Source organism: Polypterus senegalus, chromosome 17, assembly GCF_016835505.1.
Source record: "Polypterus senegalus isolate Bchr_013 chromosome 17, ASM1683550v1, whole genome shotgun sequence".
Lineage (NCBI taxonomy): Eukaryota > Metazoa > Chordata > Cladistia > Polypteriformes > Polypteridae > Polypterus > Polypterus senegalus.
Window position 1 is genome coordinate 5,384,831 of NC_053170.1, and position 14,883 is coordinate 5,399,713.

The 14,883-nt window shown below is 41.9% G+C and overlaps 1 protein-coding gene across 2 annotated transcripts in view; it reads left to right on the forward strand.

Annotated features, from left to right (window-relative positions):
- fam171a2a (family with sequence similarity 171 member A2a) overlaps window positions 1-14,883 on the forward strand; it is a 115,576-nt gene that overhangs the window by 57,058 nt on the left and 43,635 nt on the right. Inside the window, exon 2 of one of the 2 annotated variants that reach the window (XM_039739171.1) lies at window positions 1,446-1,673. The exons of the other annotated variant lie outside the window; for it this stretch is intronic. Within the exon in view, the coding sequence (XP_039595105.1) occupies window positions 1,446-1,673 (228 nt within the window). The remainder of the gene's footprint in view (window positions 1-1,445; window positions 1,674-14,883) is intronic. 2 annotated transcript variants of the gene reach the window in all.

Consider the following 14,883-nt stretch of genomic DNA (forward strand, 5'->3'; position numbering starts at 1 on the left):
ATATGAGTTGAATTTTGAATGATCCAAAAGCACTCCATCAGATGGGTACTGTCACAAATCGACAAAAATGTCACACAGAAAGGTTTGGGGCAGCCACCCGTATATTATTTCCTGGCTGCAAATGGAATAAATAATCGGAATGGAAGCGTACAGATCAGAGTCCAGAACAGAAATGACTTAGGCCTTGTTCACACAGGCGTTAAGTTTTTGGATAAACGAACTTGCTCTGAACGTCCTAGACGTTTATGTTGCATTTTGTGGTGGCGATCGATTGACTTCTGCACGGCGTTCGTTTGTCTCTGTCTAACGCCAGCCTGCAGCCCAAATTGTAGTTTGTGTGTTAACCTGTGGAGGCAGTGTCGGGAACTGGATATGAAAGCCCTTGTCGTTTTATTTGAGGTGCCTCCTTTCAATATGGACCATTTTGTTATGTTAGATATTAATCTTCTTGTTTTAAAAATACTGTAATCTGACGTAGGGAGAGAAAAAATCGCCGCCGCTGCTGGGTTCATCCTCTGACTGCACAACGTCGGGTTAAAGGAAGTTTTTTTGTGCTTTATGAAGAAATGCGAAAATTTCCGCGCAAGGTTTTAATTACTGTCGGATGTCAGTTTCCACTTTTGATTGTCTGCTGCAGCTGGTGCAATGCCCCATTGCACGCCGATCAACCAATATGCGACTTGGTGTTAGCCCCGAAGAGAGACTACGTGTCACTTTGAGGTAAGGAAACAGTAGTCGAGTGTGCGCTTACACCGGTGTTATGCACTGAAATGCACCCCACCCCGCTCCTCCGAAGCGTAAAATAAGCGCGCAGAAAACGAACTAGAAGCGGTTTCCTTGCGTTCGTTGGGTTTTGAACGCCAAGAAAAAGCTGCATGCAACGTTTTGTTGATGCCGTATAAACGCGCAGCCGGACAAACGCACGTCACCAAAGCCCGTGTAAACACTCTCATTGACTCCTACGTGTAGAAAACACTCGGTGCTTGATCCGCGCTCACCGGACGCTACTGAACGCAAAAAACGCTCGATTTTAGCGCCCGTGTGAACAAGGCCGTACTGGCACCAAGATGGCAGTTTTAAGACAAAGCAGAGGAAGTGATGTCATTGCTGGGGCCGGAACGAGATGTGGCGTCAGTGAGCCTGGGACCGGCAGTGATGTCATCTTGGGGGCGGAACTGGAAGTGGCATCATTGTGGCCAGGTGGAATTTCCTGTAACTGATCTGCAAAGGAGTGAGAGAAACAGTCAGTGCACTCCGCCACCCCCTGGTCTGGCATGTAATTACTCTCGTTTAGGCCCTTTAGCTGCCTCCTCTGTGCATGTGTGTGACAGTACATAATATCATTTTTAGAAAACATGCTAAGAAAATAAGGTTGGTGAAAATCTGTTTTCTTTGCCCTAACCCTTCTTTTTTTTTTTTTTCTTTTTATTTATTTATTTCCACAGCGGTATTGATAAGAGTCCAAGTTTACGACAACAGCGACCTGTCCCCTTTAGCCAGTGCTTCTGTAGACGTTTATGGAAACCAGTCTGCCTTGGCATCTGGAACAGCAGGAGCCGATGGAGTGGTCATGATTACCTTCCCGTATCACCCGGGGACGTGGGTCCTTGTGACTGCTTCTAAGCATGGATTTGTGACCAACTCCGCCCCCTGGCATGCCAACCGAATTCCCTGTAAGTAACCCCAGTGTTCTGCCTGTGATTACAAAGTCACGTCAATGAGTTCTTCTCATAGAACATACAGCAGGTACTGACGTTACAAGAAGTGAAAACATTTGAGATTTATACTCTTCATTGTATTTGGGGAAATGTCAATTGTTACATTTTCAAAGATATGAAATTGTCATTTATTTTGATGTCACCATATAATAAATACATTCTGATATCGCTAGAAATAAAGTGAATTAAGCACTACTTTTGGGTGCAGCGATGTGATTTTACTCTTTGGATTATCGTCACACTGTCTAATGTCATGAAAAAAAAGATACAGCAGGCACATTTGTATTACATGGAAGATGTTTAATGTTTATCACTCACTGTGGACAGAGGAGGAATTTTGCTGGAAGTTTGGTTTTGCTTGCAGCAAAGTAGCTAATTGTGCCACAGGCTTATAAATGTGCCATCTTGGAGCAGCGGGCTTCTGAAATCCATGGGGACTTTAGATATGTGCATCTGCTCCTGGCACAACTCAAATGACACTTCTGTCTCTCCAGAATGAACCTCACTTAGCTTTATTGGACCTCGGAGTGTATTTCTGATTCAACATGCTTTTACATTTCTGTATTTCATTTCTGTGACCACTTTGGCAACCCAGATTTTTATTTCTTCACAAATACCCTTTCACAGGCTTTTCCTTCCAGAATACGTCTTTCCAACACTTACTCTTCCTCCACTCCTTCCCAAGCGATCTTTGTCTTCCTCTTCTCTTAACTCACCCTGGGCAAGGTAGAGGGGCTTCGTTTATGCCAGACCTGGGAGTGCATCTGGTGCCACAACATTTTACACAGGAAGGTTGCACTATATAATAGATAGATAGATAGATAGATGTGAAAGGCACTATATGATAGGTCTCCTTACTGCTGTACCATGGTGTCCTTACATAGATCTGAAAGGCACTATATAATAGATCGATCTATCTATCTATCTATCTGTCTTTCTGTCTGTCTGTCTGTCTGTCTGTGTGTGTGTGTAGATGAGGCCTAACCAGTGTGTTATAAAGTGTGAGCATGACCTCCACACATCAAGGCGCTATATAACCTGACATTCTGTTAGCCGTCTTAATGGTTTCTGCATGCTGCTCTACAGAGCCTCGTTTCTCCGGCTGATGGCTGACTTTGCCTTTCCTTCCTTCTAGTGCCCATCATGCACCTTTTATTTTTATCATTTCAATAAACGGGGGGCATGGGTGGCAACCCAACATTTCATTTTGACTCGTGTCGTTCTCCTGGGTCGACAGCACCACTCGATTTGAGTGTTCTTAGTGTTAATTTAAACAATGACGATGCCCAAAGATATGCCTTTGTCCAACCTTTTCATGACAGATGTTTAGCTAATTCTTTGCTTTTTTCATAGCTAAACAAAGAAAACAAAGTAGCTGCTTGACTTCCAGATCAATTTACTCAATTTAGCCTTCTTTAATGTACATTTTTAATCATATATTCATTTTTATATAACAGGCACAATTACGTTTGTATTGTACTGCCCCTTCCGACGGTTTAGACTAACCCTGTGCGACATTATTGGCAAATTTGAAATTTGGGCCGCACAATAAAGCTCATCTGCGAGTGTCTTGTGACGGATGTCATGATGCAGACAGCAGACTGCCTTGTAAGGTTAATTTTCGATTTAAACTGAGTCATCTCTCCTGGGAGAAGCCAATCAGGGAGCCCACTGAGTGCTGACATTGCAATAAGTAGAGGAGCTCAAATACATTCTGACATGTGTCATTGCAGAAAGAAGGCAAAATGGGTTCCCAGTGTTTTTACTGCAGGCTTTTACCTGGCACATCGAGGCTCAGAAGGAAATGGAGTTGGCCAGCTGGGTAAGGCTCATCCAAAACAACAAATGTGTCTTCTAAAAATGCCACCTGCACCTTTTTTTTTACTGTAGATTCACCTCTCTTGACAAAGCTGGGGAGACACAGGGATGTTGTTTTAATTGTTTTTAAAAATGGCTGGGTTAGTGTCAGGATTTTTTCCCCCCTGGCTTGTGTTTGTTTATTCATTGTTCTATTGAGAATCTTGTTCAATTTGAATTATTATTTTTCTTATCTTGATGTAGTTCCCATTACTGTATTTTAATTTATGATTTAACATGAATGCACTGTGTCTTTAAATAGGCATCCATTCTGTTTGTTCTGTGGGTGGAGCCCCCAAGAGGCGGGGCCGCTGTGATGTCACTACTCCTGGGCCCTCCCTCTGGCTATTTATGCAGTCGGACGGAGGATCTCAGCGGTGGGTCTCTGAGTTTCTGTTGGATTTGCTAGTTTTTTTAATTTAAGTTTGTTTGTTTCTGTCTTTGCATTTGCCTTCAGATTCATGTGTTGGAACTTTGCTTTTAATCGACCTTTGTATAGGCAAATCCACTTTTGTTCTTTGAATATTTTTTGCTTTATTTTCCTATTTTTTACTGTAATGATTTGGTTTCAATTTATATTTATACTTTTTCCTATCTTTTTACTTTCTCGCATATGAAGTGTAGGGAGAGTATTGGAATCATCTGGGCAGGCGGTTATGTAAGCATTGGCAAAAAATGGCCAATTTTTATGTGATCAGATTTTCATTCCACAAAATATAAAAACTGGAATAATTGCAACTATTTTTTGCTGTATAATGAGGAAACGGGTATGGTGAAAAGGCCGTGAGGCCTTCAAAACAAAAACAGGCCAGAAGACAAGAGGATGTTTAACATTAAAGGTTTTAGTTAGGACACAAATTGCAATTCACACTCACTAATTACAAAGCATCTGTAGTGAAAAACGATTTGCCAAAGCAAAACAGAACATTTTCTGCACATCGAGGCTCAGAGGCCAAAGGAATTGGCCAGCTGGGTATCGTTGATCCAAAAAAAACAAACATGTCTTCTTAAAATGCCACCCTGCGCCTTTTTTTACTGTACATTCACCTCTCTTGACAGGGCTGGGGAGACACAGGGATGTTGTTTTTAAAAATGGCTGGGTTTTGTTTCAAGATCCCCCCTCCCAAAAGCTTGTGTTTGTTTATTCATTTTTGTATTGTGTTTTTTTTTCTTACATTTGAATTATTATTTTGCTTATCTTGATGTAGTTCCCATTACTGTATGTTCATTTATGATTTAACATGAATGCACTGTGTCTTTAAATAGGCATCCATTCTGTTTGTTCTGTGGGTGGAGCCCCAAGAGGCGGGGCCACCGTGATGTCACTACTGCTGGGCCCGCCCTCTGGCTCTTTATGCAGTCGGATGGAGGATCTTAGCAGTGGGTCTCCGAGTTTCTGTCGGATTTTTAATTTAAGTTTGTTTCTGTCTTTGGATTTGCCTTCAGAATCACGTGTTGGAACTTTTCTTTAAATCGCCTTTGTGTAGGCAAATCCTCTTTTGTTCTTTGAACATTTTTAGCTTTATATTACTTTTTTTTTTTTTACTGTAATTCTATTTATATTTATTCTTTTTCCCATCTTTTTTAGTTTCTCGCATATGAAGTATAGGGAGAATATTGGAATCGTCTGGGCAGGCGGTTATGTAAGCATTGGCAGAAAATGGCCAATTTTTTGTGATCACATTTTCATTCCACAAAATATAAAAACTAGCCTTCACGTTCGTCTGATCTCGGTTCCGAAGGTCGAAGGTATCTACACACCAACCTGAAAACCTTGAAGCCCTCAAGGACGCCATTCCCCTCGAAATCACCGAACGAGTCATGCGAGTGTTCAGAAATCGTCTCCAAGAGTGTATCGCTAATGATGGCCACCACCTCGAAGACATCCTTTTTAAAACACAGTGGAGAAAAACTATTTTGGATCCAATTTCTTGTGTCGTAATGAAATCTATTTGATCTTGTAGCGTTTCTGTAGATTAAACGTTTGAAATGTGGTTCTTCTTTTTTGCTCACCCAGTATTTACCTGATTTGGATAGGAATAGAAGTAACAACCTGGTTCATTTTGCAGATGATATCAGGCTAATAATCTTCCATCCATTGAATCATTGGACAGATTGGTGGATGAAGAAATTGAATGTCAGTAAATGTAAAGTAATGTGAGGTCTGAATACACAGTGGGAGGTCTGAAAAGTGAAAGTACCCCTTATGAAAAGCATTTAGAAGTCGTCATGGACTCATCACTATCAACTTAAAGACGGTGTTCAGGATGTCAGGTTATGTAACGCCTTAATGTGCCGACTTTCTTTTGTCGTTTTTTTTGCCAAAAAGCCAAAAGGTGTGATTTTCTGTCGGACTTCCTTATTAAGCGGGACGACCCATTTGGTGTCCCAACTATTCTCTGCTTCCATGACCTGCCACTCCTGCACTCGGCCATAATACTGTACATAATGTTATCAAACCTGCTTAATCCATCTCAGTATATTGGGGTGAATTAGAGCCGCGACATTAATGACAACACCGTCAAACCAGCTTCGACTAGTTTAGGGCTGATTGACGGCAAATTCCAGCCATATTAGCCATTCGTTTGTGAACTGACGGCTCTGCCCACGTTAATCCCGAAAAGGCAAACAAGGCCACCCTTTTTGTTCTTCATAGCCACTCCACTTTTAAGACTGCCAGCAGTTGCTGAGTTTATTTTTATCTTCTTCCTGTGCTTTGACACACAGAATCTGCTGCAAACTCTGGACGTGTAGCATTTGTTTCATGGCTACCGATAAAAAAAAAACAAAACAAAAGCTAGATAAGAGCAGCACCACCGTGTTCTGGTAGCTTTTCACAAGGACTTTATATTTTACTTAGGCCTTGACCACACTAACGTGATTTTATTTAAAAACGTATACATTTGACAACATTTTCACCTTGCGTTTACACTACCCGGCCATTTTCAACGGCTGAAAATGAAGACTTTTTAAAAAAGTGGTTTAAAGGGGTCCGTTTACATGTCTTGGAATGGCCTATTGAGAATTCTGTGGCAAGGGCTTAAAGATTACCGGGTGCCAACGTGACCCATCAATCTTGAAGGAATTGGAACAGTTTGGCCTTGAGGAATGGGCAAAAAATCATAGTGGTGAGTTGTGCAAAGCTAATAGAAACATTCAAAAGGAGACTGGCGGCAAAAGGTGGGCTCTGCAAAATATTGATTTTGGGGCGGGGTGGAGGGGTGAATAATCAGGATTTCTCCATTTTTTGTCTTAATGATTGTTTGTTACTCAATAAAAAATATTTTGCGGTAGGCATGTTGTGTAATCACATGGTGCTGACCCTCATCACATGACACTCTCAGACTCCTCCCGCCTTCACTGTTTCCAATGAAAAAATAAAAAGGACAGAAACTTTTTGAACATCCCTCGTACTTTGTGGTTGTCACAGCTTTACAATAACTTCCATGGCTGGCAGCATTGCTGTTGTAGGTAAATATTTAGAGCCCGGCGAAAAGTAACTAATTTGACAGCCTTTGTAACCAGTAGGGGATGTTGCAGCATCCCAAAACCCCAGACACAAGTCCCAGGTGCAAATGCAAGGTTTACTGAACAAATGAAGACCTCCTTCTAGTAGTGGCACAAGCACAAAACCATTCTCTCTCTCTCCCCCCTCTCTCCCCCTCTCTCCCCCCTCTCTCTCTGTCTCTCTCTCTCCTCCCCCCCTCTCTCTTTCTCTTTATTTCTTCTCCTCATCTCCCAGGCGAGCTTTGTCCGTCCTCTAGCACCCCAATCCCATTCGCCTGGATGAGGTGGAGCAGCTTCTTTTATATTGGACCCAGGGATATATCTAGTGCTAGGGCATTGCCCATTGGAATTAATTCCAGGTCAAACGGAAGCCCCACAAAGTAGGGATTACTAATCTCACCATCTTCCTCTGGTGGACCACACAGAACCCCAAAAAGGGCTACCCCTCGAGACTATAGGTCCCAACATGCCCTGTGGGTGTCCATGTTGAAATCCTAGCCCAGGGATGCTGCCATCTAGCATACTAAGGGAGCCACTGGTCTAAATAGATCATCTCCCCCTCTTCCTCAATTGCACATCCCAGCACACCAGCACCAGCATATTCACTCAGAGGTTGCCAACCTCCTGCCCCTGCCTTTCTTCTTGGCTCTTCAGTACGGTGGCATCCTGGTCAGGTGATGAATCATCTACTATCCCAGGTGGGATGCCACCTCAAGCCTGCCATCCACCATGCCTCATATCAATGTTTTATTACTTAAATTTAATCTGTTCGATAAGGTGGAAGGCGTTCCACGTCAAAATTAATAGCAAGGAGCTTAACGAGGTGGACGGTGTTAGAATGGCACCGAGCTCACGATATTACAGGACAGACAGAAACAGGAAAGTCCAATGCAGTAAAATGACGATATTGACAGACACGTGTTATTTATTTATTTCCTCTGTTGAGTTTGTTTTGCAAATGTTCTTCCCAGACTCTGAGCCACCCTGATGTTTTTAATGGATAAGTTGTAGTGAAATAGCTGTGCTTTCCCCTCTATGTGTTTGTTTATTGTCCCGTACGGCTCAGTGCGAGTCTCTCTGTGTGGACAGCTGCTGTCTGGCCATCTCACACATCTTTGCTTTAGAAACTAAGCAGGGTGTGTTTCTGTTTTGTCGACATGAGCCCCGATTGCTGTGGACTGCTTATAATCAATCATCTTACAAATGAACCCACCCCCCTTTCTTTTAAGTGTCACGTTTGCTTTGTTTTTATTTAATGACAAGATTGTTACATTTAACTCTGATCAGCACATTTACGTGACATGGGAGCTCCTTAACGAATTTCTTTACTTTTCCATGTTGTGAATGAGCCTTCAGTCCATTTCAAATACCCAAACCCCATCCCTACAGCATCTCAATGGGATTCAGACCCAAACTTTGACTTGGCCATTCCAAAGCCCTCCATTTCTTTCTTTTCAGCCATTCTTTGGTGGATTTACTGGTACATTTATCATCATCATCATCATCGTGATGTTGCAAGGTCCACTTTCAGTTGAGTTTTGAATCTTCTCACAGGTGGTCTCACATTATCCTCAAGCCCCCTCTGGTACAACGAAGAATTCCTAGTGGATTATGAGATGTTGTGCCGCCAAGGCTCTGATGCAGCAAAGCAGCCCACCATCAGACCACTTCCAGCACCCTGCTTGACGATTCAGGTTCTTCTGGTCAAATGCTAACTTTGGTTTTTACATAAGATGTCTTCTGGTACGGTGGCCAGATAACTCTTGTCTTGGCCTCGTTTGCCCAGAGCACATTGTTCCAGATGTCCTGGTCTTGCCCTGGCTTCCTGTTTCCTCCTGGCACATCTCCCATGTAAATCTACTTTGTGTGGCCCCGTCCTAATGGTAGGTTTGTGCACTTTGACACCCACAGCCTCAAGAGTTACTTGTAGGACCCCTGATGAAACTCTGGACTTCTTAGGAGACTTCTTTAGCCATCTGGTTTTCTGCTCTCATGGTGAACTTGCTGGCCTGGACAAGCTTCTCCACTTGTAGATGATCTTCTGGACTGTGGAATGGTTAACGTCCAGTTGTTCAGAGATCTTTTTTTTTTAAATCCCTTCCCAGACTCTGAGCCACCAGGATATTTTTAATGGACAAGTTGTAGTTAAATGGCTGTGCTTTCCCCTCTGTGTGTTCATTTATTGTCCTGTAAGGCCTAGCGTGAGTCTCTCTCTCTGTGTGTGTGTGTGTGTGGACAGCTGCTGTATGGCCATTTCATACGTCCTTGCTTTACCAACTAAGCAGGGTGCATTATTACCTACATAAAGACAGAATTAAAGATTGCCATCTGTATAAATGCTGAGAATCCAAATAAGAGGATTTTCCCTGAGTCAAAGCATATTTATGATTTCCTGAGAATACTTTCCAGGAAATTCCTGTTCAGCTCGGTAAGCGTACCTTTTTGCGTTTCTTCTTGCTGTTGAGTGACTTTTGACATTTGGACACGTCTCGAGTTTACAATTGCACTTTTCCACCTTTAACTTGAATGTATTTAGGCCTGCGTGTTTATGGCTTTGAAGTCCAGATATTCCAAATCTGCGGATCTTATCTTGCTATAAATAAACTACGGATTCCAAATTAAAGAACTCATATTCAAACCGTTTAGCATTTTTAAAGGTATACTGTAGATGAATCATTTGGAAACCTCTAGAATTTATTATATTTAGAAATTCAGATATAAAAACCTTTCGGTTTACCCTTTTAGGGCTAATTATTATTTTTTTTTCTTGCGTCCCAGGGCTGAATATTTTTCCAAAATACTCTGTTTCCTAAAAAGCAATGGTTTCACACTTAAATCAGCATAAATTACTTATTTATGACAAACATCATTCTGTTTTATGTTCCGTGAGGCCCTGCAGTGTATAAATTCACATACTTGTTACTCATCTGATTGTCTCATCACTCGTAAGCTGAAAAAAAAAAAGAAAAGAAGAGCTTGAATTAGTTGAGTGACCGGTAATCTGCAGTGTCCACCAGAGGAAGGCTAACAGCCAGAGTGAAACTTTAAGAGTAGATAACCGGGAAGAGAATCCTTTTCCACAAAATAAAAGCTTATTTGAAAAAGTTATTGATTAGATCCTTGCCAGTTTTTAAAAAAGTTTTGCACAAATCCTCTAAGTGAGAATTTGATTTCTTTTCCAATTTCAAATACAGTAAAACCTTGGATTGCGAGTAACTTGTTCTGTGAGTGTTTTGCAAGACAAGCTAAAATTTTTTATAGATTTTAACTTAACGAGCGAGGTCTTGCAATGCAAGTAGTCCGTACACGCTTTGTCTGCCGAGCGTCACGTGATCACAACCGAGCTGATGGTTCTTCTCTCCCTCTCTCGCTGCGTGATTCTGGGTAATCGACTCCCATGCTCGGTCTCAGTCGGCTTGTCTCATTTGTATACTCCACATCCGTACGAGTGGATACTGTTTACTACAGCACGGTGACCACGTGTGGATGCTGTAACATGTGAGTCCCTGTCTTGCACCCCAAAACACAAAGCTGAGTCTCAGTACTTTAGCAACACCAGCTTTATTCAGCGTGAAATAGGAACAGCGCTGTTATTTATTGTAGTGTGATCTGCCGCTCTCCTATACAGATACTCAGCCGTCGGGCAGGGTCGTGACCAGGTTAGTGGTCTAGTAATACTGTGCCCTGAAAAAGTTTGGGAACCCCTCTCAGCCTGCATAATAATTGACTCTCCTTTCAACCAGAAAGATAACAGTGGCATGTCTTTCATTTCCTAGGAACATTGGAGTACTGTGGTGTTTTCTGAAAAAAGATTTTTAATGAAGTAGCATTTAGTTGTATGAAATTAAATCAAATGTGAAAAACTGGCTGTGCACAAATGTGGGTCCCCTTGTCATTTTGCTGATTTGAATGCCTGTCACTGCTCAATGCTGATTACTTGGTTGGCTGAGTTCATTAAGCCTTGAACTTCACAGACAGGAGTGTCCAGTCATGAGTGGTCAAAGGTATTTAAGGTGGTCAGCTGCAAGTTGTGCTTCCTTCCCTTTGACTCTCCTCTGAAGAGTGACAGACAGCATGGGATCCTCAAAGCAACTCTCCAAAGATCTGAAACTAAAGATTGTTGAGTCTCCTGGTTTAGGGGAAGGCTACAAAAAGACATCTCAGAGGTTTAAACTGTGAGTTTCAACTGTAAGGAATGGAATCAGGAAATGGAAGGCCACAGGCACAGTTGCTGTTAAACCCAGCAGGTCTGGCAGGCCAAGAAAAATACAGGAGCGGCACATGCAGAGGCAGAATTGTGAGAATGGTGACAGACAACACACAGATCACCTCCAAAGACCTGCAAGAACATCTCGCTGCAGATGGTGTATCTGTACATCGTTCTACAATTCAGAGCAATTTGCACAAAGAACATCAGTATGGCAGGGCGATGAGAGAGAAGCCCTTTCTGCACTCACGTCACAAACAGAGTCGCTTGTTGTATTCAAATGCTCATTTAGACAAGCCGGATTAATTTTGGAACAAAGTGCTTTGAACTGATGAGACAAAAATGGAGTTATTTGGTCATAACTAAAAGCGCTTTGTATGGCGGAAGAAGAACACCGCATTCCAAGAAAAACACCTGCTATATCCTGTCATGCTGTGGGACTGTGTGACTTGTTCAGGGACTGGGGCCCTTGTTAAAGTCGAGGGTCAGATGAATTCAACCCAATATCGACAAATTCTTCAGGATAATGTTCAAGCATCAGTCACAAAGTTGGATATTCCAACAAGACAATGACCCAAAACATAGTTGGAAATCTACAAAGGCATTCATGCAGAGGGAGAAGTACAATGATCTTTAATGGCCGTCACAGTCCCCTGACTTGAATAACATTGAAAATCTATGGGATGATTTGAAGCAGGCTGTCCATCAAATTGAACTGAACTGGAGAGATTTGGTATGAAGAATGGGGTCAGAAATTCCTCCATCCAGAATCCAGACACTCATCAAAGGCTATAGGAGGCGTCTTGAGGCTGTTAGATTTGCAAAAAATATCTCTGTTGGGGGGCCCACATTTATGCACCTGTCTAATTTTGTTATGATGGATATTTCTGTTAATCCAATAAACTTAATGTCACTGCTGAAATCCTACTGTGTCCATAAGGCATGTCGTACATTAAAAGGAAGTTACTACTTTGAAAGCTCAGCCAATGAGAAACAAAAATCCAAAGAATTAAGAGGGGTCCCCAAATTTTTTTATATCACTGTATAATGTTCCTTGTATCACCCATCAAAAGCATGTCCGCGATCTTCTTGGATTCGCTTTTATGGCGAACTGTTAACAGCGCTTGGGAGCATGCAGTTGCTTCGGGACGCTCTTCCGCGTGTCGTCTCATTGGGGTGGAATCCCAAAATAGTTTAGAAACCTTACAGTGCGTTAAGCATTTTTTTTATTTTGTGTCCAAGTGCAGTGACTCTTCAGGCAAACGCAACTGTCACTGGAGAGGTTTCCTTGTTAAAGATTCCAGTGAGCCAACAGATAACAGGGATTCCGTTAGTTAGAGTAAAAGTCGTCCTACACAATAACCCTCTTCCTCCTCCTCCTCTCCCTCGTCTCTCTCACACCAGCCACGATTCATTTCAAAGGTACAGTGCAGGTTACTTTGTTTGATGTATTTTTACTTTATATTTTGTATTAATCATTTTTATATGGTTAGTTTTGGGTTGTGGAACGAATCATCTGAGTTTGCATTATTTCTTATGGGGAAATTCGATTTGAAATACGAGTGCTTTGGATTACAAGCGCGAATCCGGAATGAATTATGCTCGCAATCCAAGGTTCCACTATAGTATATAACCTCATTTCCCCACTTACTTAACAGAGGTGGGCTAGGATTCTTCCAGGTGAGCGAGACAAGTCTGTGCCAATAGTGAAATAAAGGCAATCACAGTTTGTTTGTCCTTCTCCACTTTAAGCCCCTCTGTCAGCCCGCCAAACACAGCTGTTAGTGGATTAGGAGGGATTGTGACTCCAAGGCTGCCTGATAGGCATTTAAAGATTTTGATCCAAAATGATATTCATTCGGTGCAGGCCCAAAACATATGGCCCAATGAGGCCGGAGCTCGATTGCAGCGTTTGCAGGTTGGATCCTATCCTAGAAACATTTTAGACAATTTTAAACGAGATTGATGTGCTCGATTAAGGATTTTAAGTTGAATAATTGTGTGTTTGGTCACTATGCTGTGCCGATCACACAACTTATCTCATTGCCGCACCGTGTCAAATTACATGACTTGAAGATCACATTTAATGACCGAGCACCAAATGTTTAGCGCAGTTGTTCTCGTCCCTTTTACTGACAGCCAATAGCGTGTTGGCTTTATAAAAGGTTAACAATTGAAGCGAGCTCAGCAGCCATCTCTGCCCTCGAATTCTTTTTTTCCATTCTGTTATGGTATGCAAAACACGAGACATCAGACAGACGAGTTTCCGTTCTGTTTGTGAGGATCGAAACACGCGTCTTCCGAATTTCTTATCGGTACATTCTGTGTATTGTAGTTCTAGATGAGCACTCATTGGTCCGTTTGGTTGTTAGCTCTCCTGCATGTAGAGCCTGCCCCTCCCTCTAATGGGAAAATCAAACCTGTTTAATTCTGTCCTAGCCATTCACCAATTAGTTGGCTTTCTCAGACTTCCTGGTATCAGCCATGGCTTGGTTTTTATGACACACATCTTTCTTCGTGGTCCTTTTTGCTTTGTGCCCTCCACCACCTTAACCTATCGTCTACGGAGGAGGAGCAGAAGCTTTAGATTTGTCAAAAAGTTCAATCTCCGGTTTTCAGCGGATCTCTCCGTTTTAGGATGCCCTGGTACTGAAAATGTCGATATCTCGATGATGGGTGTGTCTGTGTGTCACCGTTTCTTATGGGTGGCCTAGAACTAAAATGGCTGGATGGAAAAATCCCAAACTCGAAACTTAAGGTTGTTATGAGATGACGATGTGCTGATGAGTTTTTGAGGCACATCGTGCAAATGAAAGAGACTCTATAGAAGAACCCTCTAATACCGTAATTCTGAAATGAATTATGAATTCTTCTCGCCAATTGCTATTGTAATGACTTGTTTTAGAAAGATCAGCATCAGAGCGGTAAATAATTACTGAAATGTTATCAAATAATTCATGTAAGGGCACAACCCTACTGACGCTCACATCCAAATCATTTACTTTGCGTTTGTGGTGTGCCTTCCCATCTTATTTTATAAGTAGAATCGATTTTTCCAATGTTGTACAGTAGGAAGAAGACGAATTAATACAAGCAGCAAAAACTTTTAGAAGAATTAAGATATGAAATAAGTTCTTCCAGATATTTATGAAACCCTCATTTTGGTTTTTGCAGTGAGATGCCGGGGAGATGTTAGCATCTAAAGGAACTAATGAAATGAGTTTCTTATTTATGACTGAAAAGGAGTAAAAAAAAAATCAAGAAGTTAAAAAAGCTGAGGAGGACAAGGAAGAAAAACACCCAAAACGAGCCAAAGATGGACAATCATGGAGGACCACAAAGAAGCCTAACATTTCTACTTCCTAAGTGTAATACTTTACATTTACTTACATTACATGTAGGAAGTGGACAAGAGACAGGCTTGAGCAGATTTGTGGACGATGAAATTTAATGTCAGTGAATTTAAAGAGTTACACGTAGGAAGTGAAAATGTGAGGTTTGAATACACAATTGGAGATCTGAAAATCAAAAGTGCCCCTTATGAGAAGGACTTAGGAGTCATAGGGGACTTGACATTATCAACTGTCAGACAGT